At 55.5% G+C, this 26156-nt stretch overlaps 8 protein-coding genes across 8 annotated transcripts; 4 read left to right on the top strand and 4 right to left on the bottom strand.

Moving 5' to 3' along the window:
* Positions 1-718: 718 nt before the first annotated feature.
* Positions 719-3003, bottom strand: C8A04DRAFT_30780 (kinase-like domain-containing protein; the record flags this gene model as incomplete). Its single annotated transcript, XM_062781519.1, has 2 exons — positions 719-2192; positions 2300-3003. The coding sequence occupies 2 exons, from the start codon at positions 3001-3003 to the stop codon at positions 719-721; spliced, it is 2178 nt and encodes a 725-aa protein (XP_062635038.1).
* Positions 3004-3440: 437 nt separating this feature from the next.
* On the bottom strand, positions 3441-7121 carry C8A04DRAFT_38938 (WD40-repeat-containing domain protein; the record flags this gene model as incomplete). The annotated part of the gene is made up of 4 exons (XM_062784393.1): positions 3441-5217; positions 5934-6487; positions 6575-6881; positions 7057-7121. The coding sequence occupies 4 exons, from the start codon at positions 7119-7121 to the stop codon at positions 3441-3443; spliced, it is 2703 nt and encodes a 900-aa protein (XP_062635037.1).
* Positions 7122-8507: 1386 nt separating this feature from the next.
* On the top strand, positions 8508-9638 carry C8A04DRAFT_30777 (bucentaur or craniofacial development-domain-containing protein; the record flags this gene model as incomplete). The annotated part of the gene is made up of 2 exons (XM_062781518.1): positions 8508-8860; positions 8936-9638. The coding sequence occupies 2 exons, from the start codon at positions 8508-8510 to the stop codon at positions 9636-9638; spliced, it is 1056 nt and encodes a 351-aa protein (XP_062635036.1).
* A 175-nt stretch (positions 9639-9813) lies between these two features.
* On the bottom strand, positions 9814-10826 carry C8A04DRAFT_30776 (glutathione S-transferase kappa 1; the record flags this gene model as incomplete). Its single annotated transcript, XM_062781517.1, has 5 exons — positions 9814-9898; positions 9950-10442; positions 10498-10538; positions 10653-10731; positions 10793-10826. The coding sequence occupies 5 exons, from the start codon at positions 10824-10826 to the stop codon at positions 9814-9816; spliced, it is 732 nt and encodes a 243-aa protein (XP_062635035.1).
* A 423-nt stretch (positions 10827-11249) lies between these two features.
* Positions 11250-12551, top strand: C8A04DRAFT_30775 (uncharacterized protein; the record flags this gene model as incomplete). The annotated part of the gene is made up of 4 exons (XM_062781516.1): positions 11250-11346; positions 11443-11642; positions 11731-12123; positions 12246-12551. 4 exons carry the CDS (start codon positions 11250-11252, stop codon positions 12549-12551), a joined length of 996 nt encoding a protein of 331 aa, XP_062635034.1.
* A 393-nt stretch (positions 12552-12944) lies between these two features.
* C8A04DRAFT_13924 (kinase-like domain-containing protein) lies at positions 12945-14558 on the bottom strand (the record flags this gene model as incomplete). The annotated part of the gene is made up of 5 exons (XM_062777899.1): positions 12945-13461; positions 13512-13799; positions 13851-13897; positions 13949-14143; positions 14193-14558. Coding segments are annotated over 5 exons (1413 nt in total), but the record flags the coding sequence as incomplete, so codon positions are not given.
* Positions 14559-16350: 1792 nt separating this feature from the next.
* Positions 16351-17801, top strand: C8A04DRAFT_13889 (RNA polymerase I associated factor, A49-like protein; the record flags this gene model as incomplete). The annotated part of the gene is made up of 3 exons (XM_062777891.1): positions 16351-16507; positions 16576-16895; positions 16959-17801. 3 exons carry the CDS (start codon positions 16351-16353, stop codon positions 17799-17801), a joined length of 1320 nt encoding a protein of 439 aa, XP_062635032.1.
* Positions 17802-19544: 1743 nt separating this feature from the next.
* C8A04DRAFT_13933 (uncharacterized protein) lies at positions 19545-25311 on the top strand (the record flags this gene model as incomplete). The annotated part of the gene is made up of 4 exons (XM_062777902.1): positions 19545-22886; positions 22954-24249; positions 24316-24377; positions 24414-25311. 4 exons carry the CDS (start codon positions 19545-19547, stop codon positions 25309-25311), a joined length of 5598 nt encoding a protein of 1865 aa, XP_062635031.1.
* Positions 25312-26156: the final 845 nt, after the last annotated feature.

Here is a 26156-nt window from a genome sequence, read left to right as displayed (position 1 = left end):
CGTATTGTACGCCACGTGATTCGATGGCCTTCTTGCAACGCGATGCCCGCGCGCGATTCGATGGGGTAGGTCATCGATAAGAAGAGTCAATGACAAACGTGCCACCGCACCGCTATGGAAGCGTCCACAGACTATTTCCTAACGGAAACTGCGTAGACCCGGGCCACATGCTACATATGCACAGGCGTCAATGCGCAACGGCCACATCATGGCGTAGGCCGGGACCGTCAGCGACACCAGGCTGTGATCCGGAGATAAGCTGCAAGATGGCAATCACGGAAAAGTTTGATATATCTCACGAGTTGCACTCAAACTCAGGGTTTCGTCCAAACCCCAAAGCGAGACCTAGCACTGGCTAGCAGCAATGGGTCACATGCTAAACAGTCCCAAGTCGACCCACGGCTGGGGTTCATGGGGATTCATGAGTACTATGTAAGCCGACCGACTACGACCCCGGCCCTACCTCCAAACGGAGACAAATTCAGGAAGTTATATGTCGTAATTACATGATTCGTAGTCGAGGATATTGAATCTGGTCGAATTCCGTTTTCGAAAGGGGAAGCCAAATGTGGGAGGTGTGTCGGTATTAGGGCCTCGACATCACCCAGGACGGACAGATATCACAATGGCATCACGAGACCGCTGCAAGCTGAGCATAAACTTAGTGCCCTGCTCTGAGGCACACGCGCCGCGGTGATGGAGGGTGATTCCGTGCAATCTAGTGTTCCTCGGAATGGACAGGCATTGTTCTCAGGACCTGGTCAGTCAACTGAAGCTGCTCGTGAAAACTCGCTATCATTCGCAGAAGTTCGTCCTTCATTTCCTCCGGTGAAGCGTAACCCAGCATCACAGATGCGGAAGGTGGTTCAGGGATCGGATGGGAAAGGGGATCAAGTGTCTGACTGGGGTTAGGGCCCAAATCCAAGGTTGTCGTGTTTGGGGGTGAAGGGCCGTCGTGGGTTCTGGGTGGAGAGCTTGGGTATTCGTAAAGATCCTCGTTCAGGTAGACGGACGGCTCCCTAGTGCTTGGCGCGAAATTGGTGTCGACCGCATGCCGCTCGAGATCAAATGGCGTTTTCAGGTCTGAGCTCGTCGATGCGGCGTCCGAACCCGCCGTGGATGGACGGCTGGCATCTATCGTGTCGATTGCAAGACTCGCATCGAGGTCAATCAGACTCACGACCGAAAGACGATGAATGTCGCTTGTCGGTGTCATTCGACCCAAATCTTGAGTGTTTACGGATACGTGATCATATTGCCGATAGACTGACGTTGGATCCTGTACAACCTCAATGGGCTGGGGGTTGTAGCTGGGCTCGGGCGGTGCGATATCAGGGGCTGCCGTCGCAGGTGTCATGGACGGGAATGTCCAATCCTGGGTCCGCCGCCGATCAACGCCCTCGACAAAGGCTGTTGCTGACCTCGCGCCCGGTTTTATCGTATCCATGTCAGCGAACTGAGACAACTCGCCTCCATCTAACGACATGTCAAGGTCGATCAGCGATTCTCGGATGGTCGGTTGCTCCGGGTTGTTCCGTAGGGGAAGATCCGTAATCGGTGATGGGAGGGTCGTGGCGTAGAAAGCTCGAGCATTGTCATTATAGTTGGAGATGGTGTGCGGGTCGAATACTTTCTCGAGGGGCACCTTGAACGTTTTGATGTTGGGAGGTCGACGTCGACGGACTTGTCGCTGATCTTGTCGTTGATCTTGCCAGCCGGGAAGGTCAACGTCCGGGCCGTAGACATCAAAGACAGCCTGAGCATCCCCATCGTTGAAGTCGAAGCTTTCCTCGGTTGCGCTGAAATTCCATTCATCGTCAGGGACAACGGAAGGTGACAAGTCGTTGGCTGGTCCCTGGGCGCCGCCAGCGGAAAACAGTGAACGCCTATTTCCGCCCTGTATCTCCCAGACTTTGTAGGCGTTCACAAGCTTTGAGAGAGAAATGGTCGGGTAGTCGTCCTCGGAGTTGTGGATGTACGGATGCAGCTGAACCCGTTCAATCTGAGGGCGCTGGGACGGATCCTCCACCATGCAAGACGCGACAAGGTCCTTTAGTTGAGCCGAATACTGATCGCCTGTGAGACGAGGGCAATGTTGCTTCAGGTATGAACCGAACTGTGAGATTTCAACGATTGGGCCCGCATTTGGTGGCAGCCCAGTAGCCATCTCGTAAGCCATCGAACCAAAGGCCCTGTGCGGAAGATTGTCAGTTGCTGCTGGCCAAATCTGTAGCGCTCGAGTGGAACTGATGTCCCGGGGGCTAAACATGCTTGAATAGGTACAGTAGGCATAGCATACCAAATGTCAACCTCGGAACCGTATGAAACAGTAGAGTCAAAAAGCTCGGGGGCCATCCAGTGCAACGTTCCGGTCACAGTGCTCCTCTTGTCGAACTTTGTTTCAAGAATCCCCGCAACGCCAAAGTCGCAGAGTTGAACACCTCCAGCTTCGGTGATGAGAACATTGGCGCACTTGATGTCCCGATGGATGACACCTTGCTTATGGACCCAGTAGACGGCTTCAGCAACTTCCCGCAAGATGGGAATAATCCATTTCTCGGTCAGCCCGCCAGTCGGCCTCATCAGTGTGGACACGCTGCCTCCGGCACAGTATTCGGTGATGATCCATATGGTAGGGCCAACAAGCAGGGTATCGATGACTGTGTTAATGTTCTTCGCGCCGCTCTCACCAAGAAGCTTGAGTGTGTGGACCTCCTTGAGAATGTCGCTGAACGTGTCTGCCCTGCCAGGTTCGAGGCTATCTCCATCGTCTATGCTGACGATCTTAACGGCGACGGCCTGCCAGGACGTAGTGCTAGTGGCTTTGTACACACGACCGAAACTTCCCTTGCCGATCAATTCCAAGAGCTCATATGGCGGAGGGTCTTTGCCAGCCTGGGCGCATTCTTCGGCGACCGTATTTTGAACGGCGCTGGCCTCCTGGGTCGCTTGTTGTTTGGTCGCCGAATACTCGCCAAGAAAACCCCGCTTCAGTGTTGACATGGCGATATGAGATCTTGCGGGATCCGGATGGAGGGTTACAATTCAGCGTCGTCAATCCGGGGGAGATGCGTAGCAAACCCTGTCAAACGAACGTTGTAAGTTTAGATGGCAACAAGAACTAGGTAGGCCAAGTAGAGAAGAGGCCGTTGGCCTCACTTTGATGTCCCATGCACCGTATACTGACCTTGCCCGCTTGTGTGGTCCCTCGAACTTACATAGTGTACAGTACGATCCTTGGATGACTGTTAGTGCGAAACCTGACACCACTTCTATCCAGCCAATAATAAGCTGATTCCCATGCCATCAGCAAATCGGGTGCTCCCTGCCGGGCCCCACAGGAAGTCCCGAGCTAACAATTAAACAGGGATTGAACTGTGGTAAGACTAACCTAAACGCCATGCTACAGTAACTATACCGACATCACAAACCATTCATCATCACCTCTTGACCCTCTTCGCGTCTCTCTCCCCATCTTTCGCACCACCCTCCCCCTCCCCATCACTCAAATCCGCATACTGCGTCACCGGCTGCGTCTTGGCCCACGCACCCGTAAACACCGGATCCTTCTTAGCCACATCAGCGTATTTCAACAACGCCTCACGCGGATCCTCATGCAACATGCGACTAAGCGGAATATTCTCCTCAATATGTTTCTCATCCGGCTGCGAGCGCATAAACGGCGTGATCTGCTGCACCTTTGGCCGATACGGGTCGCGCGAAGTTTTGCCCGACGCAGATACCCCCCCACTGGCGTTCCCGCCGCCGCGGCGTTTGTGTTGATGGGCGCCGGGCGTGATGATGGCGTCGCCGGAGAGGCCGAGCTGGCTCTGGTCCATGGTGAAGGAGGGGTCGTCGTCGACGTGGCGGGTCTTGGGGGCGCGCGACATGACCTCGAGGGCGCCGCGGGTGGAAAGGGACGGGTTGTAGAGGACGTGGGTCTCGGCGTTGGCGGAACCGGTGAGGATTTGATTGAGCTTGGGGTGCCAGGCGACGGTGATGAGGGGGATGCCTGGGGTGATGGGGGTGACGTGTTCTGGGCGCAGGTTGGCCGGGTTGAGGATGTGCAGGTGGCCCGAGGCGGACCCGGTGATGATGTAGCGGGAGTCGGGGGAGTATTTGATGTTGGTCATGGGGTATCGGTCGGAGGTTGGCGGGTGGTCGATTTTAACGAGGGGCTGCTTGAATTTTCGCGTGTCCCACAGCTTGATCAGGCCGTCACCGCCCCGGGTTACCACCATTCGTCCGTCTGCGCTGATGTCGATGCCACCAGTCCAGGTATCTGGGCTGTGGGCCTCTCGAACCTCCGCCGCGGGTCTCGTAAAGGGGCCGTTACCGCTGTACATGACGAGTGACCCATCCAAAGCAGCCGACACCAGCACCGGACTGTTCCCTTGTGCCGAAGATCCCCAAGCAACAGCCGTCATCCTAGTCCTGCCAGCAGACCCGGGAGCCTTCGACTTGAAGACGATAACATCCTTTTGACTCCTCTTGTTATTGATATCCCATATCCTTAGTGTGCTATCCGAGCCGGCCGTCACACACAGATTCGGATCCGCGGGGTGCCACGTCCCTGTGGTAACCTCCCCAACATGCCCCTTGGTATTGTTCATATCACGCAGGTACATGTCGCCCTTGACAAACTCGGTCACAACAGCCCCGTCTCGCGACATGATCTTCGCCTGTGGGTGGGCCGTAACACAGAGGAAGACGCTGCCGGAGTGGCGGCTGAACTCGACGTGCTGGATCGGATGGGAGTCGGAAGGGGCGGCTGATTTCTTGGTTTCCCAAGGATCGATGCTCTTGAAGGCGCGCAGGGTGGTTGGCGTCATAGCAGCGAAGTCGTGGAAATTTACATTGCCGTCGAGCGAGCCGCTGAGCATACGGGACCCGGCTGGGTCCAGGGCGATGCTGGTGACGGCGCGCTCGTGAGTCTTGAGGATCATCTCGTGGGTGACGGGGAATTTGTCGGCCTCGTCCCCGTTGTCGGAATCGGAGTCTGAGTCATCATCGGAATCGCTGTCGTCGCTGTCGTGGGCGGGCCGTTTTTGCTGCTGCTTCGGTGGCTCTGGCTTCTCGACTACCCTCCTCGACTGTTCAATCTGGGCCGCGATGTTTGCCTCTTTGGTTGTCTTGCCAAAGGATTTGGGAATGAAGGCGCGCATGGGGTCATCGGGGGCCAGGTCGGGTTCCGCGACCCGGTAGTCGTCACTGTCGCTATCGCTCATGTTTAGGAGATGCCGCAATGCCGAATTGGGTTATAATGTGAAGTGGGAAAGGTAAATGGAAAAGTTGAAAATCACAGTTCGAGTTTCTTGACGTTCTGCGCTGTGGCTTACAGGGGTTTCTTGCCTGCCCCGCTGACGTGCAGCTGCCTTGGCGGGCTGGATTGAGGACCTTGCTGGCCACCAGTTCGAGCAAGGACGTCTTCTTCACTCAGACTTAGTTATCTCCATTCGTAAGTTCCGTTTTCTTTTTCGTTGTCGTTTCCGTTCTCTTTTAAAGACGGAAGAAAATACGTGGGGGGGGGGGGAGATATGAAATATCAGCACCCGCATCCAGCTAGTTAATCTACTAACTTACTTCATAATTACCTAGGTGTCGTTCAAATCAAACCAAGTGGCCGCCTTTAGAACATGTCCATTCAGGAGATAGAGATGCGGCAGATTCATCAGGTCATCCCAAATCTTCCATGTTTTCTAGGCTTTTAGCCATGGGTATCCCCAAGACTACCATCATCACACCTCAAAGACGCAGACACCGAAAACCAGTTTCACTGCTCATCATTTTATATTTATATATTAGCTATCATCGACACACATATCAACTACATCACCCTAACCACAGCCCCGGCTCATAACACTCCCCCTCAAGCCGCCGCGCTAACAGTCGCCTGCTGCCCCCCCTCCTGCGCAGCCTTCAGCTCCGCCAACCGCTTCAACTCCTCCTGCTTCATCTTCTCCTGCATCTGCAACCGTGCCGGCACCACCTTCTCCCTGGGCCCCGTCGCCTTCCAACCACTCAACCTCTCCGTCCCCAACGCCTTCAGCGTAAACTTCTCCACCAAACTATACTCCTCCGGATTCTCCCGATCAAACCTATGCTCATCCTTCAACGACACAGCCGGATTCGTAATAATCCGCACGCGCCGCAGCGCATTACTCGACGGCGCGTGCAACATAAGCGGGTGCATAAGATACACATCCCCCACGGACCCCGTAGCCTCGACAAAGTTCTCGCAGCTCTTGGCCACGTTGCAGAAGAAACTCAGGTCCTTCTCCTGGCCCATCTGGAACTTGGGCTGGCCGCGGGGCACCATGCGCGGGGAGACACCCTCCGGGTGGTCGTGCAGGTGCTTGGCGATTTTGGGAATGGCTTCGGGGCAGATGATGGTGGCGCCGCCGTTGGCGACGATGTCGGTGAAGAGGGGGGTTACGAGGAGGGCTTGCTCCCGGCTGTCGAGGTAGTGCACGAAGAAATCGCCGTCCTAGCGAGCACATTAGCTATTTCTCTCTTTCTCTCTGCCCCCACCTCTCCTTTAGCCTTAACTCGGGCCACAGTTAAAAGAACATACCACATGCCACTCGGGCAAATCCTGCGGCGGCACCGGTTTCCCGCCATGCTTCTCATCGCCGAGATTCACAATCAACGAATCGCGCCACTCGCGCGAGGCCGGGTCGATGCGGTCCTCGCCGCCGCATAGCTCGCAGATGGCGGCCCAGGCGCGGGGCGCAAACTCGGCCGGGTCGTACTTGCGGTGGCCCGGCATGTTGGTGCGCAGCCGGGTCCAGGTGCTCTGGTCGTTGGGGTCCATGTCGAGACGGGTCCAGACGTTGGAGGTCATGTCCTCGGCTTGGGCTTGCGTGAAGGCATTGGGGATTCTAGGGAGGGGGTTAGTATGAGACTATGAGAAGATGTATGAGATGATAGGATGTGAGACCCCGAGATGAGACAGGCGGGCCTGTTGCATCATCCACCGGGGTGTATTATAATAAAGACAATTAAGAGATGGTTGATGAAAGAAATAAAGTATATTGGTAGCGAGGCTTGGCTTACTTGACCCACCCGTGGGTAAGGAAGTGTTCCCTCTCCTCGGGTGTAAGAACTGACGTCGAAGACATGGTGATTGATTGGGTGTGTCAACTACAGAGTATGTAGGTAGGTCTAGATAGACAAGCAAATGCTTCACAGGAATATTGAGAAGATACAAAGTGGTGAGTTATCCTCGTGAGTTTCTCGACTGTTTGCCTCTGTGCAATTTACACTTCCTACCTTTCCCAGTATCAAAGGAGGGCATCAAGACACCCTTTTATAGGCCACTCCGAACGCTAACTGGGCCATGGTCAGGCTTCAACGAAAAACCCGCTTAGCCCGCCCCAGCACCCGCCCCAGCGACCAGCGCCCACATAAAACCCGTCCTCGTGATCGTCCCACAAAGCCCTGGGGAGGAAACGCTGTGTAATAGCACAACAAGGAGCAAGGACAAACGACAGGCGCAGCGTATCTCCGACGTGCGGGGGAACTTGAACGAAACCCGGAATGGGGAATGGGGAACTTCAAAAGGGGGGGGCGGGCACCAAGTGGTTTAACCAGCGTTACCCCATTGGCGCGCCGGATGCGCTACCCGGGGATAACGGGTTGGCCGTGGGGTTGCCCGATGGGGTTGTAGCCGTCTTGGCCGTCCACGCCGTGGACGCTGCCCTGGGTTTTGTCCGTCATCTTTTGGACCCGTGGGCCCGGTCTGGACACCGCCTTCGTGGTTTTTGGAGGAAGTGAAGTTCCAGGTGAGGCCCACCCGCCATGTGAGTTCCCGGAAACCCCGGGTTGGTGGTTGGATGGTAAGGCCGGAGGTCGGCCGGCAGGGAGTCATGGTTTCGGGTTCTTGGTTCTGGTTAAATAGGCCGTTTTGGCGCGATGGAAGGCCGGATCCGGGATTCTGGGTTGGAGGTCGGTAAATCTACGGGATGAGACTATTGTGGAATCCACCGAGGGGACTTTGAATAAGAGGGCAATGAAAAGGAAGAGGCAAATATAAAAAAAGAAACACAAATTCGAGATTTCAAGACACACGCAGTCAAAGCCTAGTACAATCGACGCCAACCTAAGTCACCGCACATCGCCATTGAAGACAACCCCCTACCCAAGCCGTGAGCTCCAGCCTCGACTCGGAGCGCCTTCTCGAAGTTCTTGTGGAAGCACTCCGTCGTCATTCTTCTTCGCGCCGAGAAACACGGAGCCAGGAGCGGGGGCGGGGCAAGTGGAGACCGCTGATACCCGGTGGATTTAGCCCCACTCTTTTTTCAATTGCTGCGCTTCCAGCCCTTCTACACGCTTTCCAATGCTTCCATTCTCCAACCTGCATTTCCAAGCTTCTCGTGTTTCTCGACCGGATATTACCCGACCCTGTCGACCTTGCCGACCATCCGATCCGATTTCGCGCCGGTTTCTTACAAACCGGAAACCGTCAAATCATCCAGACCGCCCATCCGTTTTGTGGCTCATCAATCATGTCAGCAGACCCAGTCCACGACGAGGACTACGCCTCCGAGGAGGACTCCGATTTCGCGCCGGATGATGCCCCCGCGGAAGAATCCTCCGTGTCGGAGGATGAGGATGAGGGTGAAGGTGGTGAGGGGTCGACGGGCGCCGGGAAACAAGGTCAGGCGAAAAGGAAACGACCGGTAGTGGGAGGGGACGACACAGCGACTGAGGATGCTGGGTTAGAAAATTCTGGAGATGAGGCGATCATAGAAAGGGGGAAAAGGCGGCAGAAGAAGTCGAAGAGGAAAGATACGGAGGCGGAGGATGATGAAGGGGGAGAAGGGGGGTTGATTAAGACGCGGCGGATGCGCGCAGCCGAGTATGTTCTTTACTTCTTTTTGCTTTTGTTTTTGACCTTCGGCGATGGGCCGTTTCCGCTAACGGTCTACAACAGAAAGGAAGAAAGACGAACAGCAGTCGCCAGCGGACCAGTGACGATTGATGTCGATGCCCTCTGGGCGCAGATGACGAGCGGGCCCGTCGGACAGCCATCACGAGCAACCGACCCAACAGTAGCCACAACAACGCAGACGAATACAGATGGCCCAGCCCCCTCCTCACAACCACAACCGCCAACCGAAACCCCCGAAACATCCGACCTAATCCGCATAAAACGAACTTACAACTTCGCCGGCAAAGTCCACACCGAAGAAAAGCTCGTAGCGCGCGACTCGGCCGAAGCAAAACTCTACCTAGCCGAACACGGCGACGACCCAGCCACCCTCGAGACCGACGACGACACCGCCCAAAAACGCATGCCCCGCAAAGCCTTCCGCTCCATCTTCGAACCCGTCGCCGTAGACGGCACCGCCATTGGCGGCAGTTCCAACCAACGCACCGACCTAAACCTATCCCTCTCCGAACGGCTGCGGGCGCGCGAGCAGGCGCACGCGGCAGAAGCGGCCAAGAAGCTCAACACGGTGGAGAAGAGCCGGATGGACTGGGCCGGGTTTGTGGACCGCGAGGGCATACAGGACGAGCTGGCGCTGGCGGGCAAGTCGAAGCACTCGTTTGCGGCGCGACAGGACTTTTTGGCGAGGAGCGAGGCGCTTAGGGAGGATGAGGCGAGGCGGTTGCGGATGGCGGGGAGGGCTTAATACTTGTGTTTATAATTGTACACTCGGGAGAGGAGGGTATAAAAGGGTCTGGCTAGACTGGAACGGCGTTTGGGATGGGATACCCATTGACGTGGAATTTACAGATTTACTTGCCTGCTAGTTAATGTCTGCTAAGTTATACTCTCCCGTCCACCACATTGTCCAGTCCAACACCTCAAAGCTTTCCCTTCTGCGCGCCCGGCGGCAATAGCGTCACGTCCGTATACGGTAGTCCCAGAAACTCGTACACAAAGTGGAATCTAAATCTGTCAGCATCTCACTCTACCCCCTACAAACAAAAAAAAAATCACCGATCACTCCCAAAAAACGGCTCTCCCTCCCCCTTCCCATTAACAACCCACAACCACGGCGCCCCAAAAGCCCCCTTATCCAACGCCTCCTGCGTCGTCCGTTTCAACACCCCCTTCATCTCCTCCGTCCCCGCAGCCTCCACAATCTCCTTCACCTGTCCCTCCCCAAACAACTTCTTCCCCACCTTCCCATTCCCATCCCCCTCAGCCCCCCCTAACACCCCCGCGACAGCCTCCAACCGCGTCAAATCCGCATTCGGCGGTGCCCAAAACGCCCGAAACAGCGCGTGAAAAGCAGCGAGGAAAACAGGTTCGGGGTAGTGGGATTTGATGTAGTGGAGGCAGCGGAGAGGGGCGACAGTCATGCCTGTTTTCATGAGGTCGGGCGGGAAAGAGATGGAGGGGGGGTTCGGGGTGTGGCGGGCGATGGAGCGGCGGGCGTCGTGGACGCCGTAGAGGGCTTTGGCGGGGAGGGTCCAGGGGGGTTTGTTACCTGGGGGTGGTTAGTATGTATGGATTTTAGGTTGGTTTGAGAGGATACTGTTTACCTGAGCCGACGTTGATGGCGCCGAGGAAGACGGGGTGGAGTCTAGATGTGGTGTTAGTTAGTGAATGTTTTGTTCGTGAATGGATGGACGTTTTGTTTATTTTTTAACTAATTTCTTTTCACTTATTTCATTATTTTATGAGGAGGGCGACATACTCAACCGTTACATTGTGGGAAGCTAGCAGCTCGCGATTCCTCTGTAAATCCAGAAAAATCAAGTAGCTATACAGAGACGCTGTGGTGGTGTGCTTATTAGCGTTGACGGACTACCAGTCCCTAAACGTGAGAACACACACCAATGTCCAAATAGCAGTCGATTTTACCGCCCATTGTCACCAAACTTGATCAGAAATCGTAATTCAAGGACGGATGATGTGATTTCTGAATTTGGTCAATCAATCAGTGAGAAGGTGATGAAAGAGGACGTTAGGTCAGCTCAGGAGAGTCCGTCGAGAATCCGGGGAAACAACCTCGGCAGCTAAGCAGCCCCACTTCGGCACGGCCCCGGTCTCTTCCCCCATGCTCCGGTTCCTATCCCGGCTGATCAGTAATCGCCGGTACTACATGGCTTGGAGCTCGGTAACTGACTATTGTAAAGTCATCAACAACGTCAGGTCGTTTTATTAGATTAAGTATATGGAGTTGGAATATACCTAAATAATTAACTCTCATTTTCAACTCGTCCCGTGATTCATCTTTGCCTTGTCTTCTCTCCTCTCTCTGTCTCTCACTTCTACTTATTCCCAATTCACCATGACGTCCAACTCCCGGCAAGTCGCCCTGGTGGTGGGCGCATCCCGGGGCATCGGCCGCCAGATCGCCATTGACTTGGCCAAGGCGGGCTATACTGGTGAGCATACTTAACCAACCTATTGCAGCCCGATATAAACCTGTTTCCTATAAGATAAAAACACAAATAAATATAAACCCATACTAACACACCCAGTCGTCGTCGCCGCAAAATCCACCACCCCCCCCTCCGACCTCGCCAACATCTCCCCCTTCCCCCCAGACCCCAACTCCCCCCAATCCACCATCACCACCGTCGCCCGCGAAATCACCCTCGCCGGCGGCCACGCCACAGCCCTCCCCGTCGACACCACCAACCCAGCCAGCATCCAGCAGCTTGTGGCTAAGACTATCGATGTGAGCCCCCCTTTCCTCTTCACTCACTCTTCTCTTAAGTAGGTGAGCAATGGAAAAAAGGGAAAAAAAGCTAAGATTAGAATATCAGCTGCACACCCGCCTCGACATCCTCATCTACAACGCCGGCGCCATCTGGTGGGCTCCCGTGGCTAGCACACCGCTGAAGCGTTTCCAGCTCATGCAGAGGGTTAATGTTGAGGGGTTGTATGCGGTTTTGCAGGCTGCGTTGCCGTATTTGAAGGGGGTTTATGAGCAGCAGCAGCAGAAGGGTTATCAGAAGGAGCAACAAGGGGGCCCGAGGATTGTGGTGGTGTGTCCGCCGATATATAGTCGTTTTTTCCGGGGCAAGACGGCATATGCGGTGGGGAAGGTCGGGATGAGTGTGTTGGTGAAGGGGTTGGGGATGGATTTTGTGAGGGAGGGAGTTTTGGGGGATGGGGGTGTTGGTGGAATGGCGATTACGGGGATTTGGCCGGCTGTGGTGAGTTCTTTTTTTTTCTTTCTCTTTTTTTCTTCCTCTTTTTCTCCCTTTTTTTCTTCGTTTCTTTTTTCGTTTCTTTAGGTCATCGGCCTACTCTTTAGCAGTCTTCACTAACATCCCAGGCCATCGAATCCGGCGCCACAGGCCGATTCACACGCAACGACCCCTCCTATGCCCGCGACCTGCGCAAAGCCACCATCTTCTCTGACGCCGTCCTCACCATGATCCGCGCCCCGGCCTCTGTTGTCAACGGCCAGCTCGAGTTGGACGAAGATTTCCTGCGCAGCCACGCCGGCGTTACCGACTTCTCTGGGTATTCCGTCGTGCCGGGCTCAACACCCCGGCGTATCATGCCGGCTGAGTTGCCGGATTTGACGGTACGGGAGCAGGATGATGAGGGGATGAGGACGGATAGTTCTAAGTTGTGATTTGGGAAGGGGTGTTGTGATTATGGGTTGAGCTTTGTTACCGTTGACTACGGATATGGGGCCTTATTGAGTCAATAATACCCGGGGAAGATGGGTCGCTGGTCCGGGTTCTCGTCAGAACCGATGATATGTTTTGATGCTGCGATTTTCGAACTCGGAAAGATAAAAAAAAGAATAAAATACCACAAAGAATCAAGGTATAACGTCGCGGACTCTATATTGATTAGAATTGGAACTACTAGATTTCGCCAAAGTTCCTGCGATGCACGCAATTCTCGGGCTAATGTGCTAATTTTGCTGGCCTCTTGGCTGTGCTAGCAAACGTATTTATACCCAGCACGCCAGGCTTTGGAATATTACCAAAACCCGACCTTGCTCCGGACTGAACCGCAGTCATTCTTTTGGTGGTTTCCGGACTGTCTGAGCATTGCCTGGCTCCGCGGCCGTGAAGTATCGCGAGAACGCGCTCATCCCTATTTCGCTCGCAGGTACGTGGCCGTGTTGGCTGTGGTCGGTATCCGGGTCAAGTGTTTCGATCACCGGAAACTTCACTTTTTGGGGAGCCCAGGACGTCGCGTTGTCGGCCTCCAACCGCTTGAACAATGCTCTATCACTAGAAGGCCGTTGCAACCAATTGTGAGAAAAAGCCTGGCGAGCAGTTGGGCGTTTCTCGTTATCATAGACAAGACAGCCGCAGATGAAGCTTTGGCCGGCGTTGGAGATCAAACCTCGCGGGCCAAGTTCCGAGAAGAGCATGCTAAGATAATTGTCGATATGTCCCTGGCTTTTAAACGTACCGGGTTCAAGGTCTGGAAACTGCCTGTTTCCGAGTACTAGCTGCATTGTGAGCATGCCGATGGCCCAGATGTCGACAGAGGTGTCATGGCCACGTCCCGGAGCGTCACATTCCCTAGATTTCTTTAGAATGGTTACCGAAACGATGGTTATTTCAATACGCACGGTGGACGAAAAAAAGGAGTTCCAACATTAGACTCCAATCTCCTGGAACCGGGTAGTCCCGAGGCCCCAAAGTCGGAGAGCATGATACGGTAGGGCGCCGAAGGTGTCACGCCGCATAGGATATTCTCCGGTTTGATGTCTCGATGAGCCACCCCTTTGCTATGAATGTAAACAACGGCAAGGAGCACTTGTCGGATGATCGATTTGATCACCCATTCGTCTAGTGTGTTGTATCTCATCAAGAGCGAGAAGAGATCCCCTCCTGTGGCTAGTTCTGTGATGACATATCTGTCAATGGTTAACAAGTTTTCTTGCTCCAAGCATCCGACTAGATCATACATGGTTTGCTCTGTTTCAAAGGTTGCCTTGATGGGGAGAATATTTGGCTAATGCTATTAGCTTATGCTGTAGTTTCCAGAGATATTGATCTTTCCTACATGGTCTAGTGTGCTTAGCAGGGTTGCTTCCTGGCGAATTCTGGTCACTTCTTTGGCTGTTGGTGAGAACCTGCTGATGTCATGAACTTTGCACGCGACATGTTTTCTAGTGTCGACCTCAGAAGCTAGAAAGACCAAAGAGTAGCCACCGTTGCCAATAGTACGGCTGCTGACGATGTAACGGTCTTCAAAAAGCTAAGAATGGTTAGAGCACGGAATATGGACGATGGGGGCTTTGCCTTACCTTGACTTCTTGGCGTTGGAGACGACTGAGTGTGTACGACGAGCGAATATTGGTCGATTCGGCATACTGCAGCCTCAGATGGGGATGTGTGCCGACAGTGATGATGTCTCCTTCTTCCAGTAGTTTTGACGGAGAGAGGGTCACCCCCTTTCCGATGATTCGACCGTTTACAGAAGTACCATTCGCTGACCCCCGGTCACGAACAAACACAAGAGGCGGATGACCGCGTGGGTAATCGTCATCCGCAACGACGGAGAAGATCTCTAGTTGGCATCTTGAGACAATGGGGTCATCAAACGCGATGTGATTTCTAGCCCCATCGCGACCAACAAGAACGGTATTGTTTGGAAACACTGGAAAACAACCTGAACTTGACGATTAGAGATACTTGAATGTCGAAACCAAACGAGGAGCCTTCAGAACTGTGACACAAATCAATGCTCAATTCATGAGCTGAAGCCCTACCTGTGGCCGGCGGCGTTTTACTTCGATCTTCCCATGTCACCTTTCCTACTTCAGCCAGCGGCATTGGGGTAGATTTACGTGAATAACGAGAGATAATTTGTAATTGGTGTTGTCACTGCATGCATCGAATTACGGTCGAAAATGTTGTGGTGATTGTCTATTGCCCGGCATGAAAGTGTCAAATTAAGAAAAATTTCCTTTTCCACATACACGGGACAATTTTGGAAAGTGTGGCTGTTGAAATGCCCGCAAGTTGAGGCACTTGACTTGGGGAAGGCACACCCCAGGGTTAAGTAGCGAGAATTAAGAAGCTTGACCATCCTTGAAGGGCACTATCATGGATACCATTGAGAGACAAACGAAGGAACAGGAAAAGCCACAGAAAAATCGAAGCCTTACTATGTCGGAATGTCTTGCCTGACCCCTCGCGGAAGCGTACTCTTTGGCACTCAGATGACCTTGAGCTTGCTTGAGCTCCTGATATTTGGATGGAGTGTTGATCTGGGCCCCACCGCGTCATAGGAGCTTGGGCCAACCACTGTGCTGCCACTGTGTCACCTGACCTAGTTACCCCACAGGGCTGCTTGCCCTCTGCCCTAGTTTAAGTCTACTTCCCCTCTCGAAAATCGATCTTGATTCTTTTCTTCAACCATCACGCCAATTCTCATCACGAATCTAAATGTAGGCGCCACCACCCCCAATACCTATCCCGGATCGTACTGACCAAGAACAGTCAAGATGAGAGCGAAGTGGAGAAAGAAGCGCGTTCGCCGCCTCAAGCGCAAGAGAAGAAAGATGAGGGCGAGATCGTGAGTTGCCGCCACCGAGCTTTGACTTGGCCGAATTAGCACTAATAGCTCCCTAGCAAATAAACGCACAACACCCCTCGACCTCAACCAGTCCCCGACATCAACTTGGTCACGCAGCGGATTGAGCATTGCACCAGCACCAATGGTTGCATCGAAGCTTCCCACTGTTTGACGCCGTCCACCACCACGCGGCCCAAGAAGCCTCGGCACTTCGAGAGCTTTCCAAGATCCCGTCTTGTCCTCAGGGCAACACACTTCGACAAATGGCTGGAATGCTGGGAACGGAACGGTTCGGTGGTATCATGAATCATGGTCATGATTGGTTGCCCGTCAACAAAGGTTGAGCTGGAAAAGGCGTTTACCGAGACTCGGGCTAGCTATGCCTCGACATAGAATGCGAATCCGGAATCATGATTTGCAGAAATTGAAGACGCTTAGCTGAACATGACTGTGCCTTAATTTTCCTGTGATTTGTGGTCTGCTCCCGTTTGGTGCGTTTCGGCACAAATTAATTGACATTCTACGGCTTCGCATTGAGCATCGTTTTATCTTGGACCTGGCCAGCTGAAGTACCAGAACATAAACCTCGACTGGGAGCCGGCATTAGCTCCTCAATTTACATAGTTGCTCTTCCTCAAGCTATCACCAATTTACACCTCGAATGTTCGCGTGCGTCCTCATTACAGAATTGGTGGGGGTGGGTCCAAGCTCTGCTCCAAGGCGGTGAACCCGGAGTGGACCCAAATGGGAACAACGACCGGCAGAAAAAAAAGGTTCCCACCCACCTGCCGAATGCTGCGCGCTCTCCGGCGGGCCAAATGAAGCGGATCGAAAAACAGGCATTTCCAGACAGCCAGTTCTAGAAATTGGCTGAACAAATCGCCATGGCAAATTCAGAAAGCAAGAGAAGGAAGAGGGGGGAGGACGAAACCCTTCCGGTGAGGAAGAAGAAGAGCGATTCAAAAACACCAAAGGCGGCCGTCGCACCGTCTTTCGCGGTGACCAAACTGCACAAGCCCCAGGTTTCACCCCCGGTCGTAGGTAAGGCTTTTCGACCCTCGAGTTCAAGTTCTCTCTCAATTTGGAGGCGTCGCTCACATAGTAAACAGCACTTACTCCGGGTGTCTCCCTGCCGAACTCGTTTCCCTTCAATGCATACGAAAAAGATGGACCGCCGGCAGCGAAACGGAGGAAAAGCAGCGGCACGTCTGAGCTGGCGCTGCACTCGACTTCTCACAGAACGGTAGACTACACGGCTCGGGAAGAAAGCGCAAAGAGCGCGGACAAGGCAATTAATCACTTCCTGGCTATCATCGATCCAAAAACGGGGGAGGTTGAGGTGATCCAGGCGAAGAAGATGGTGGTTCGGGGGACGGTGCGGTCGAAGCAGGCGCCGCCCGAGGCGATGAAGGTGTCGAGTGGCAAACTAGTATGTCAAGAATTTTTGTTACAAGGAGACTTTGCGTTTGGAGGTGTTGCTAACGGAGTACAGACACATTCCGAGATGAAGATGGAACTCGGCGAGACATTCGGTACCAAGAAGGCGAAGAAGGCCATCCAGGCCGTAGCAGAGAACGCCATGTTAGCCGCCAAGTCACAAGGCAAACTCGACGAAGACGATCGTGCCCTGGTAGGCATCATCCGCGACTCCAGTCAGCATATGGCCACCCGCGAGGAACTGCAGGCCCAGGTGGACCAGGCCCGGCCGATACCACGCGGCAACTTTGATGCGGAAGAGATCCAGGATGTTTACATCCCGGCGCAAATCATCGGTGCCGAAGTACTCAATGCTGTTCCTGTCTTGGACTGGCAGGAGAAAGTCAAGAAAAACGAGGCCGTGCAGGTCCCCGCGCGATTCGTGGCTAACCGCATCGTCCGGGTGGCGGGCAACGAAATGGATGTGCAGAGGTTAAGGCTACTGCGGTATCTCCTCTGGACGATCACGTTTTTCAGCACAACCCGGCAGGGCAAAGAGCGCGGCACGAGGAGCATAGCGAGGCGGGACGAGCTGCGACAAGCGCTGGCGCCGGCGCCGGAGATGGTGGTTGAGAACATCCGGCGCAAGTTCTCGGACAGCGGGGTGATGCGCAAATCGCACATCGACTTGCTCATGACGCATTGCTGCGTGTTTGCGCTCATCATCGACAATTTTGAGATGAACTCGGTCGACCTGCGGGAGGATCTCAAGTTGGAGCAGAAGCAGCTGAACCAGTATTTGACGGAGATCGGGGCACGGTACAAGTTGAGCAAGGCGGGCGATACGGTGCAGCATCTTGCCAAGCTGTCGATACCGCTGCAATTTCCTAGGATGAGGATGCCACCGAGGCGGAGGTGAGCATTTGGCGGGGGATGCGGGGAATGCGGTTCATCGGTTTAGCAGGAGTGACCCTGATAGAATCGGCGTGCAATTTAAGCGTTGATATTCCTGTGTTCGTCTGCCAATTATTACAAAGACTTGCATGTTTGGCTGAGGAGGGTGTGGCCGTTCGGGGGTTTCGGCTGGGCCGCCGCCTGTCAGGCTGTCAAGACGGGCCGGCACGGAACGGCCACCTGCCAATGGAGAGACACGAATTTTGTCAACACTCATGTTTACTAGCTTCACTTGCCCAACAAGTAGCCATGGAATAACAGGACTTAATACCACTCCAAGAATCCCAAAGACATAATAACTGTTGATAGAAACAACAGAGCCAACTTTTCGCTCAAATTCGGGCCCCAAACCACAATTTAAGGGTAGAAATCCAAGGTTGCAACAACGGCCCCCAGACCCCTCACCAGCTCCTCAACTCACACCGCAGCACGCCCAACTTTGATCCTCCCAGTTTCTTTAGCACAGACCAGACCAAAGAGAACAAACCCGGCCGAAGAGCCATAGGGCTGGGCAGATCGCGACGCCGGGGTGAGCCGCATCGGCGGCCACGTGGGAAACTGGTCCCCCGACCCCCACAGCCCGCGCCGGTCGGATGCAAATCACACACCACACCATGACGACATTAACTTTGAGGTTTGTGAGAACAATGTTCGCGATGCGGCCTGGAAACGCGTTTTCGAGATTGAATGGTTCAATAGAGGTTCAATTGCGCCGGTTAAGTGATTTGTGTTTGCGGGGTGCAAAAATGATGGTCGGAAGCGCCGTGGTTTGGTCACCATCGTCGAGTTATCCAAATTTTGAGTTTTTGCACAATGGCGGGACAATTGGTAAAATTCTATTGTTCGCATCCCGCAACGCGGTCCCGAATTTGGTCTTGGACCATTTTCGCACGCGGTCGTGGATCGCGATTTTTTTTGGAGTGTGGTTCTGCGACAGAAAGGGCGGGCCTGCTGCTGCCTGCAGGGGCGTCAGACCCACTCTAATTCACAGTTTCGCTATTGTGATTGGCGACAATGGGGCCAACCTGGGTGTTGCGCGGTAGGTGCGTGCTCCCGGGAAGAAACGCGCGAAACACCCTTCGCTTTCCCTCCCTTTCGTCGGCTTTGCTCAGCGCCTCCTTTGGTCCTGGGGTTTTACTTTTTCTGTGTGCTCCTTTCTTTGTTCGCTCCGCTCTAGCGCAGCGTGAAAGTTGTTATTTTCATCGAACCGATCGACAAAAAAGTTGAATTAGTTGGTTCGACTTTGGTTGGATTTTTATTGCGGATTATCTGAACGGACCATCGCGGTGGTGCTTCGCTGCGACTCGGCGAAAACTCCCCCACGATCCGATCATCACGACTTTTCTTTGGCAGGCTCCGCTTGGGAGATCAGATAACAGCTCCCACTTGATTCTGGGTTGCATACGGAATTGCCGGGATTGAAATACCCGTCACGGCCGGCAATACGCAAGATCCGCTTTTCGATTGACGACATCATCGAGACTGTGGTGTAAGTCACTTCGTTTTTGTCTCCTGTGAGCAACAGGTGCACTTCTCCAGTGCTCGTTGCCTATCGTCTCTAGACCTATTTTCCGCTAACAAATGTTGACGTAGATTCCGTGTTTTGTCCATGACTACGATATCACCGCGTCTATAAGATCTGCGATTGCTGTACAACACAGCTGTCTACCCACCCATCTTACAACCACTTGTGTCTCACTACCTCACGATGCCTCCCAAGAGGAAACGCGACATTCTCGAGGGATTCGACCCCAACAAGTCGGACTCGGAAGACGAAAACTTCGACCCGGCCGAGGACCACCGGGTGCGACGGAGCGCGAAGAAGCCGCGTGCGCCGCGGCCCAAGCCGTCCGGGCGAAAGAAATCCAACAAGTACCGAGGGTCCGACATCGACGACGACGACGAAGAAGAGCTGTCTGATAGTGATGTGGACAATTCGTTTGGTGAAGAGGACGATGAGGAAGAGGACGAGGACGTGCCCACCGGTCTGTCCGGCAGGAGGATGAGGAAGGCGGCTGTCAACAAGCAGTCGTACAAGGAGAGCAGTGGGGACGAAGATGACGACTTTATCGTCAAGGACTCGGATGCTGGTGAAGAGGCTGAGGCCGAAGCCGAGGAACCCACGCCGACCAAACAAAACAGCCGACCTTCGCGAATTGTGGTTTTGAAAACCAACAGCAGAGGACAGCGCTCTTCTAGGCGAGGAGGCGGGGAGCCGGCACCCGCATCTGCGTCGACCCTCCCGCCGCGCCGTACTAGGGCACGAACGGAGGAAATCGAGGAAGAGTTCATGGAGCTCTCACACTCTGGTCGGCACGCACGGCCGGCGGGGAGTCGGAGCCCGGAAAGCGTGGCTAGGACGACGCGGGCGACTCGCGGGGGCAAGGGGCTCAAGAAGCTGCCGGAGCCGATCGAAGAGGCAACGCAAGAGACGGAGCCGAAGGAGGAGGCGGACCAAGTCATGGGTTCGCCGGATGAGCTCGCCCTTACTAAGCGCGAGGATGAGCCTGATGGCCAGGGCCAGACTGAGGTTGAGGGGGTCAACCCGCCGGAGGATGCCGATGCCGAGGACGCGCCAATGCAGGACCAGGGTGAAGAGGCCGCCCAAGTTGACGCGCTGGCTGACGACGAAGATGACGAAGACGATGCACCGTTCACTAGGCGAACGCGGGCTTCCCGATCCAACGCAGCAGCAGCCCCAGCAGAAACGGTTGAAGAGGCCCAGCCCGAGGTTGAGACCGAAGGCCCAACAACAAGGGGCGGCCGGCGACTTCGACAACGGTCGGGACTCCGCAGCAAGAGCGTGCCGGAGCCGAGTAGCGACTTTGAACCGGGCGAGGAATCGGGCGACGGCGACGCATCCGGATCGGAAGCGGGTTCCAAGCACGGCGATGCGGCGGGTGACAACGAGTCCACGCCTACTCCGCGGGGCCGTGGATCCCGCGCGCAGAGCAGGAGGAGCCGGCGCAACCGACAAGACTCGGGCGACGAAGAGGAGGTGGAGCTGGACAAGGACGAGATGGCGGAGGAACTTCAGGAGCTCCGTGGCAGTAGCTCGCGATCACGACCCCGTCGGGCTGGACGCAGGCAGCAGCAGCGACGCTCGCCGTCGATCCAGTACGAAGAACGGGCGTCGAAAAAGCGGCGTACCAAGCCGGTGGACTACAGCATCCCGGCGATCGACCCGGCAGCGCTGGAAGTGGAAGACGACGAGGAAGCGGCTGCCACGATGACGACGCCGGCGCGGAACCGCAGGGCAGGCGGACGGGGCGCAAGCAACCTCGCGTGGGAGCGCACGCTCAACACGACGTACGGTCCGTTTGGCGGTGGTGGTGGTGTCGGTGCGTTGCTGGGAGGCCCGTGGGGCACGGGCGCTACTGGCGGCGTGGACTCGGACTCTAGCGACGACGAGATGGTGCAGCGATCTGGCGTGGGCGGCGGTCCAGGAGCGGTGGGCATGACGCCGACGACGGCTGCTCCGCCGGTTGGACTGTTCTCGACGACAGCGGGCGGTGGTCAAGGCAACTTAGCGGGAGGTGGTGAACTGGCTCTTGGGACGACGCCGCAGGTGGGCAAAGTCAAGAACCAGAAGGCGTTTGCCGATGCAGACCCGCTCGGGGTGGACCTGACGGTAGACTTCAGCAAGGTCGGAGGTCTGCAGGGCCACATCGACCAGCTCAAGGAGATGGTGCAGCTGCCGTTGCTGTACCCGGAGCTATTCCTCAAGTTCCACGTCACACCACCGCGCGGCGTGCTGTTCCATGGACCCCCGGGCACAGGTAAAACGTTGCTGGCGCGGGCGCTGGCCAACTCGGTCGGAGCTGGCGGACGCAAGATCAGCTTTTACATGCGCAAGGGAGCCGACGCGCTGAGCAAGTGGGTGGGTGAGGCCGAGAAGCAGCTGCGGCTGCTGTTTGAAGAGGCCCGACGCACCCAGCCGAGTATCATCTTCTTCGACGAGATCGACGGCCTGGCACCGGTACGGTCGAGCAAGCAGGAGCAGATCCACGCGAGCATTGTGTCGACGCTGCTGGCCCTGATGGACGGCATGGACGGCCGCGGTCAGGTCATTGTCATTGGCGCGACCAACCGACCGGACAACATCGACCCGGCACTGCGACGACCGGGTCGCTTCGACCGCGAGTTCTACTTCCCGCTGCCGGACCTGGAGGGCCGGCGCTCGATCCTCGATATCCACACGCGCGACTGGGGACTGAGCGACGCGTTCAAGACCGGCCTAGCCGAGAACACCAAAGGGTACGGTGGTGCGGACCTGCGCGCGCTGTGCACGGAAGCGGCCCTCAACGCCATCCAGCGGACATACCCGCAGATCTACGGCGCGAAAGAGAAGCTAATCGTCGACCCGGACCGCATCACGGTGCACGCGACAGATTTCATGCTCTCGGTCAAGAAGATGGTGCCCTCATCCGAACGGGCCACCACGTCTGCGGCCTCCCCGCTGCCCAAGATGGTCGAGCCCCTGCTGCGCAACCAGTACAAAGCCATTCTCAAAGTGTTAGACAACATCCTCCCGCGCCCGCCCAAAACCACGGCACTCCAAGAAGCCATGTACGAGCCGTTCGACGACGCTGACCACGGTTTCGGCCGCGAAGCGATGCATCAGGAATTTGCGCGGTCGCGCGTGTTCCGTCCGCGCCTGCTGATCGCTGGTGTACCGGGTATGGGCCAGGGATATCTAGCCAGCGCCATCCTGCACCACTTGGAGGGGGTGCATGTGCAGACGATGGACTTGGCCGCGCTGTTGGGCGATGGCCGCCCCATGGAGCAGGTGCTGGTCAGCCGGTTTGCGGAGGTGAAACGGCATAAACCGGGCGTGTTGTTTATTCCGAGTGTGGATTTGTGGTGGGATAGCTTGACGCCGGCGGCTATTACAACGTTTACGACCTTGTTGAGGAGTATTGCGCCGTCAGATCCGGTGTTGTTGTTGGCTACTGCGGAATGTACGCCAGAGGGACTGGCGCCGGAGATTTTGAAGGAGCTGTTTGGGTATTCGAAGAAGAATCGGGCTGTGGTTGAGCGGCCGGAGAGGGTATGTGTTTTTTTTTTTTTTGTCTTGCTCTTCTCGTTATTACAGTGATGCTAATATGTGACGAAAGGAAAACCGCGAGGAGTTCTTCACCAGCATCATCTCGCACCTCGGCAAATCACCCCCCGAGTTCCCCGACCCCGCGCATCGCAAGAAGCGCGTGCTGGAAGACCTGCCCGTGGCACCCCCTCCTCCGCCGCGCACGCTCACGCGCGAGGAGATCAAGGCTCAACGCAAGGCCGACCTGCACGCCCTCAACCTGCTCAAGATGCGCCTGCAGCCCATCATGGACCAGATCCACCGCAAGTATCGCAAGTTCCGCCAGCCCGTGATCCCGCTGGCCCAGATTACGTACCTCTTTGACGAGGCCGATCCGCATTTCGTGCGGCCAGATTTACTCGAGGGACAAGGGCCAGATGGGCCGATCGAAGGAGAACACAGCGGGAGCAGGAGGCCGTTCGAGATTGCCAAGGACCGCGAGGGCACCGACGGCATTCGCGAGACGGCCACGGGCAAGTTCTTCTACAACCTTGAGAGCACCACCATCGAGGAGCGCCTGGCCAACGGCTACTACGCCCGCCCGACCGACTTCTACAAGGACATCAACCGGCTGTATCTCGACGCCAAGAATATCGGCGATCGCGACCGCACTCTCAAGGCCAACGAGCTGCGCACCAACGTCGAGGTCGACGTGCACGACATTGCGCAGACCCTCGCGAATCTCGGAATTAGGTTTGAAGAGATTCACCAGCGTCAGCTGCAGCGCGCACGCGAGGCTGAGGAGAAGGCCCGCAAGCGACGGGCCCTGCAACCGGTGGTTGATCTGATCCAGTCGGATCTGCCCGGCGATGGCGATAGCGACTCGCAGGGGCCGGTTGGCGTGGCGTTGCCTTTGGCTCAGGGTGTCTCAACAGCTGCAACAACAACGGCAGCAGCAGCAGCAGCCCGGACGGCCGCCCGGTTCCAGCCGATTATGAGCCCGGAGTCAAATGGACACGCAGCCCCGGCCGACTCACACTCGCACCATGCGACAAACGGCACAACCAGTGAGGATGTGCACATGAGCGGGATCGACGACGATGACACGCAGCCTCTGTCGGGTCCGCAAGCGCACCAGCACCACCCCGTGCAGCCCATACACCCAACAGCACAGTGGCCACCTCTCGGCCCCCGTCCCCCGCTGGGCGACTCCACGCGCGCCACCCAGTTCTCGCAGTTCTCCCAGCGGTCGGCTATCACCTCGCTGCCCCAGGGCATGTCCCCGTCGGCGATTGCTAACGACGCGTCGACGACTAAGACCTCGGATCTGTCGACGCACCGCGAGAACTGGAGTACCCAGCGCACTGAGACCCAGCACACCAACGGTGTCGGCCATTCCCATCCGAACTCTCATCCGAACCAGCACTCGAATTCTCATCCGAACTCGCATCAGCAGCACCACGGAGACGAATCGTCCCTGTTGCTCGACACCCAAGGTAACACGCAAGATCTGACGTTTGCCGGGAATTCGAGTCTGAATCTGAGTTTGAGTCTCAGTCAGAGCCAGAGCCAGAGCCAGAGCCAGAGCCAGTCAAGTTCCAGTGGTAAAGAGTGGGTTCACTCGCAAGCGGATGCTATGGCCCGTGGGATTTTACAACCCAGGGCGGGTGTTTCTGGGCAAGTGCCTGGAAGCATGGCACCGCCGCCGAGTGCGCGTGGCGGAGAGGTACCGTCTTCGCAGCGCCCAGGTGGTGTTGGGATTCTGAACGAGCGAGACGCCGCAAGCGGGAGTGGAAATCCAAGTGGCAGCAGTGGCAGCGCAAGTCACAGCGGCTCCAGCATCCACACTCCTCCCGCATCAGGCTCATCCTCCCATCCCAGCGGCAGCCATGCCAGCCACGCCAGCAACAGCAACAGCAACAGCGACACCAAACCCAACTCCACAACCGCCGTCTCCGCCCTCCGCAACTCAACAGCATCTTCCGCCGGCGCCTCCGCCAACTCGTCCCAACAACCCGTCATCGACAACCGCCGCACCTACGAATTCCTGCAAACCCTTGCCGATCGCACATCGGGCTGCAGTGTTGAGCAGCTGGAACAGATCTATCGCGAGCTGATGGACGAGATCTGGAAGACGAGACATGAGTGGAATCGTATGACGGTGTTGAATACCTTGATTTCGGTGTTTAATGATACCATTGGGGATATTGAGTTGGTGCAGGGGGGGTTGGTGGATAGTCAGAGACGGAGGGGGGGGCCGGATAAGGAGGATGGTGAGGACAGGGATGGGGAGAAAGACGGAGAGGAGGATGGGGAGAATGATGCGGAGGGGAATGGGAAGGGGGTGTTGAGGAGTGTGGAGAGCGGGTTGGGGAGTCGGAGTCAGGGGCTGAGTAGCCACAGTCATGGGCAGAGTCGGAAGGAGGAGGCGTGGGTTTATTTGAGGTAGTTGGACTGGACTGATGGACTAAGTACTGGGGACTGAGAGGGGTGGATGGTACAGTTTGTTGATGGCAGTTTGTTGATGGAAGTGTAGAGCCAGATGTAAGGCAAGACACGGAGTAAGGATGCAGAGTAAGAAACAGAGCAGAGTAAAGAGGATGAAGAATAAGTGTTTAGCAGTGGCAGGTCGGATTATCCAGCGTTGGAGGCCTTTTTTTTTTTTTACCGGGTTTTTTTTAACCGGGTTTTACTGGGGTTTTACGGGTTTAGCTTGCTCTTGTTTCGTAGGTACTTGCTTAGGTACTGTAGTATTCTGTAATTTTGTTACTACGCTAGTCCTGTTTATGCTACCTAGGTACTATGGTGTTCATTTCGCTGTTCTGTTTATGGCCCTGTTCTGTCTACCTCACCGTTCTGTTTATCTCACCGTTCTGTTTATGGCACTGTTCGATGGATGGCACTGTTCCTGCTTCGCTGCTGTTACGGCCACTGATGGACGGAATATCGTTACAGTGCAGATCAGAAATGATGCCCATGTAAGGATGAAAGCGGCATAACCATGTTAGTAGGTGTGCTGTTCTTTATATGGTAGTGTTTCCCGTTGACCGTTTTGGCTGTTGTTGTTGTTACTGCTCCGTGCTGTTACCTCTGCTGTGCTGTTGTTGTCCCGTTATCGCACTGTTCCTGTTCCTGCTATCCTTGTACCATTTTACTATTTCGACCGCTGCTGTAGCCGTTTTACCCTGCTACTGTGTTCGTTTCGATTTTGTGCTGGCTGCCGCAGCTGGACTTTCATAATAGCCTAGATATTTGAGTCTGGACGGACTTAGACTCGAGATGGACTCTGATCAA

This window comes from Dichotomopilus funicola (genome assembly GCF_033296635.1).
Source record: "Dichotomopilus funicola strain CBS 141.50 unplaced genomic scaffold C8A04scaffold_55, whole genome shotgun sequence".
NCBI lineage: Eukaryota > Fungi > Ascomycota > Sordariomycetes > Sordariales > Chaetomiaceae > Dichotomopilus > Dichotomopilus funicola.
Note: the sequence above shows the minus strand (reverse complement) of the source record. Positions and strands in the feature narration are given on the sequence as shown.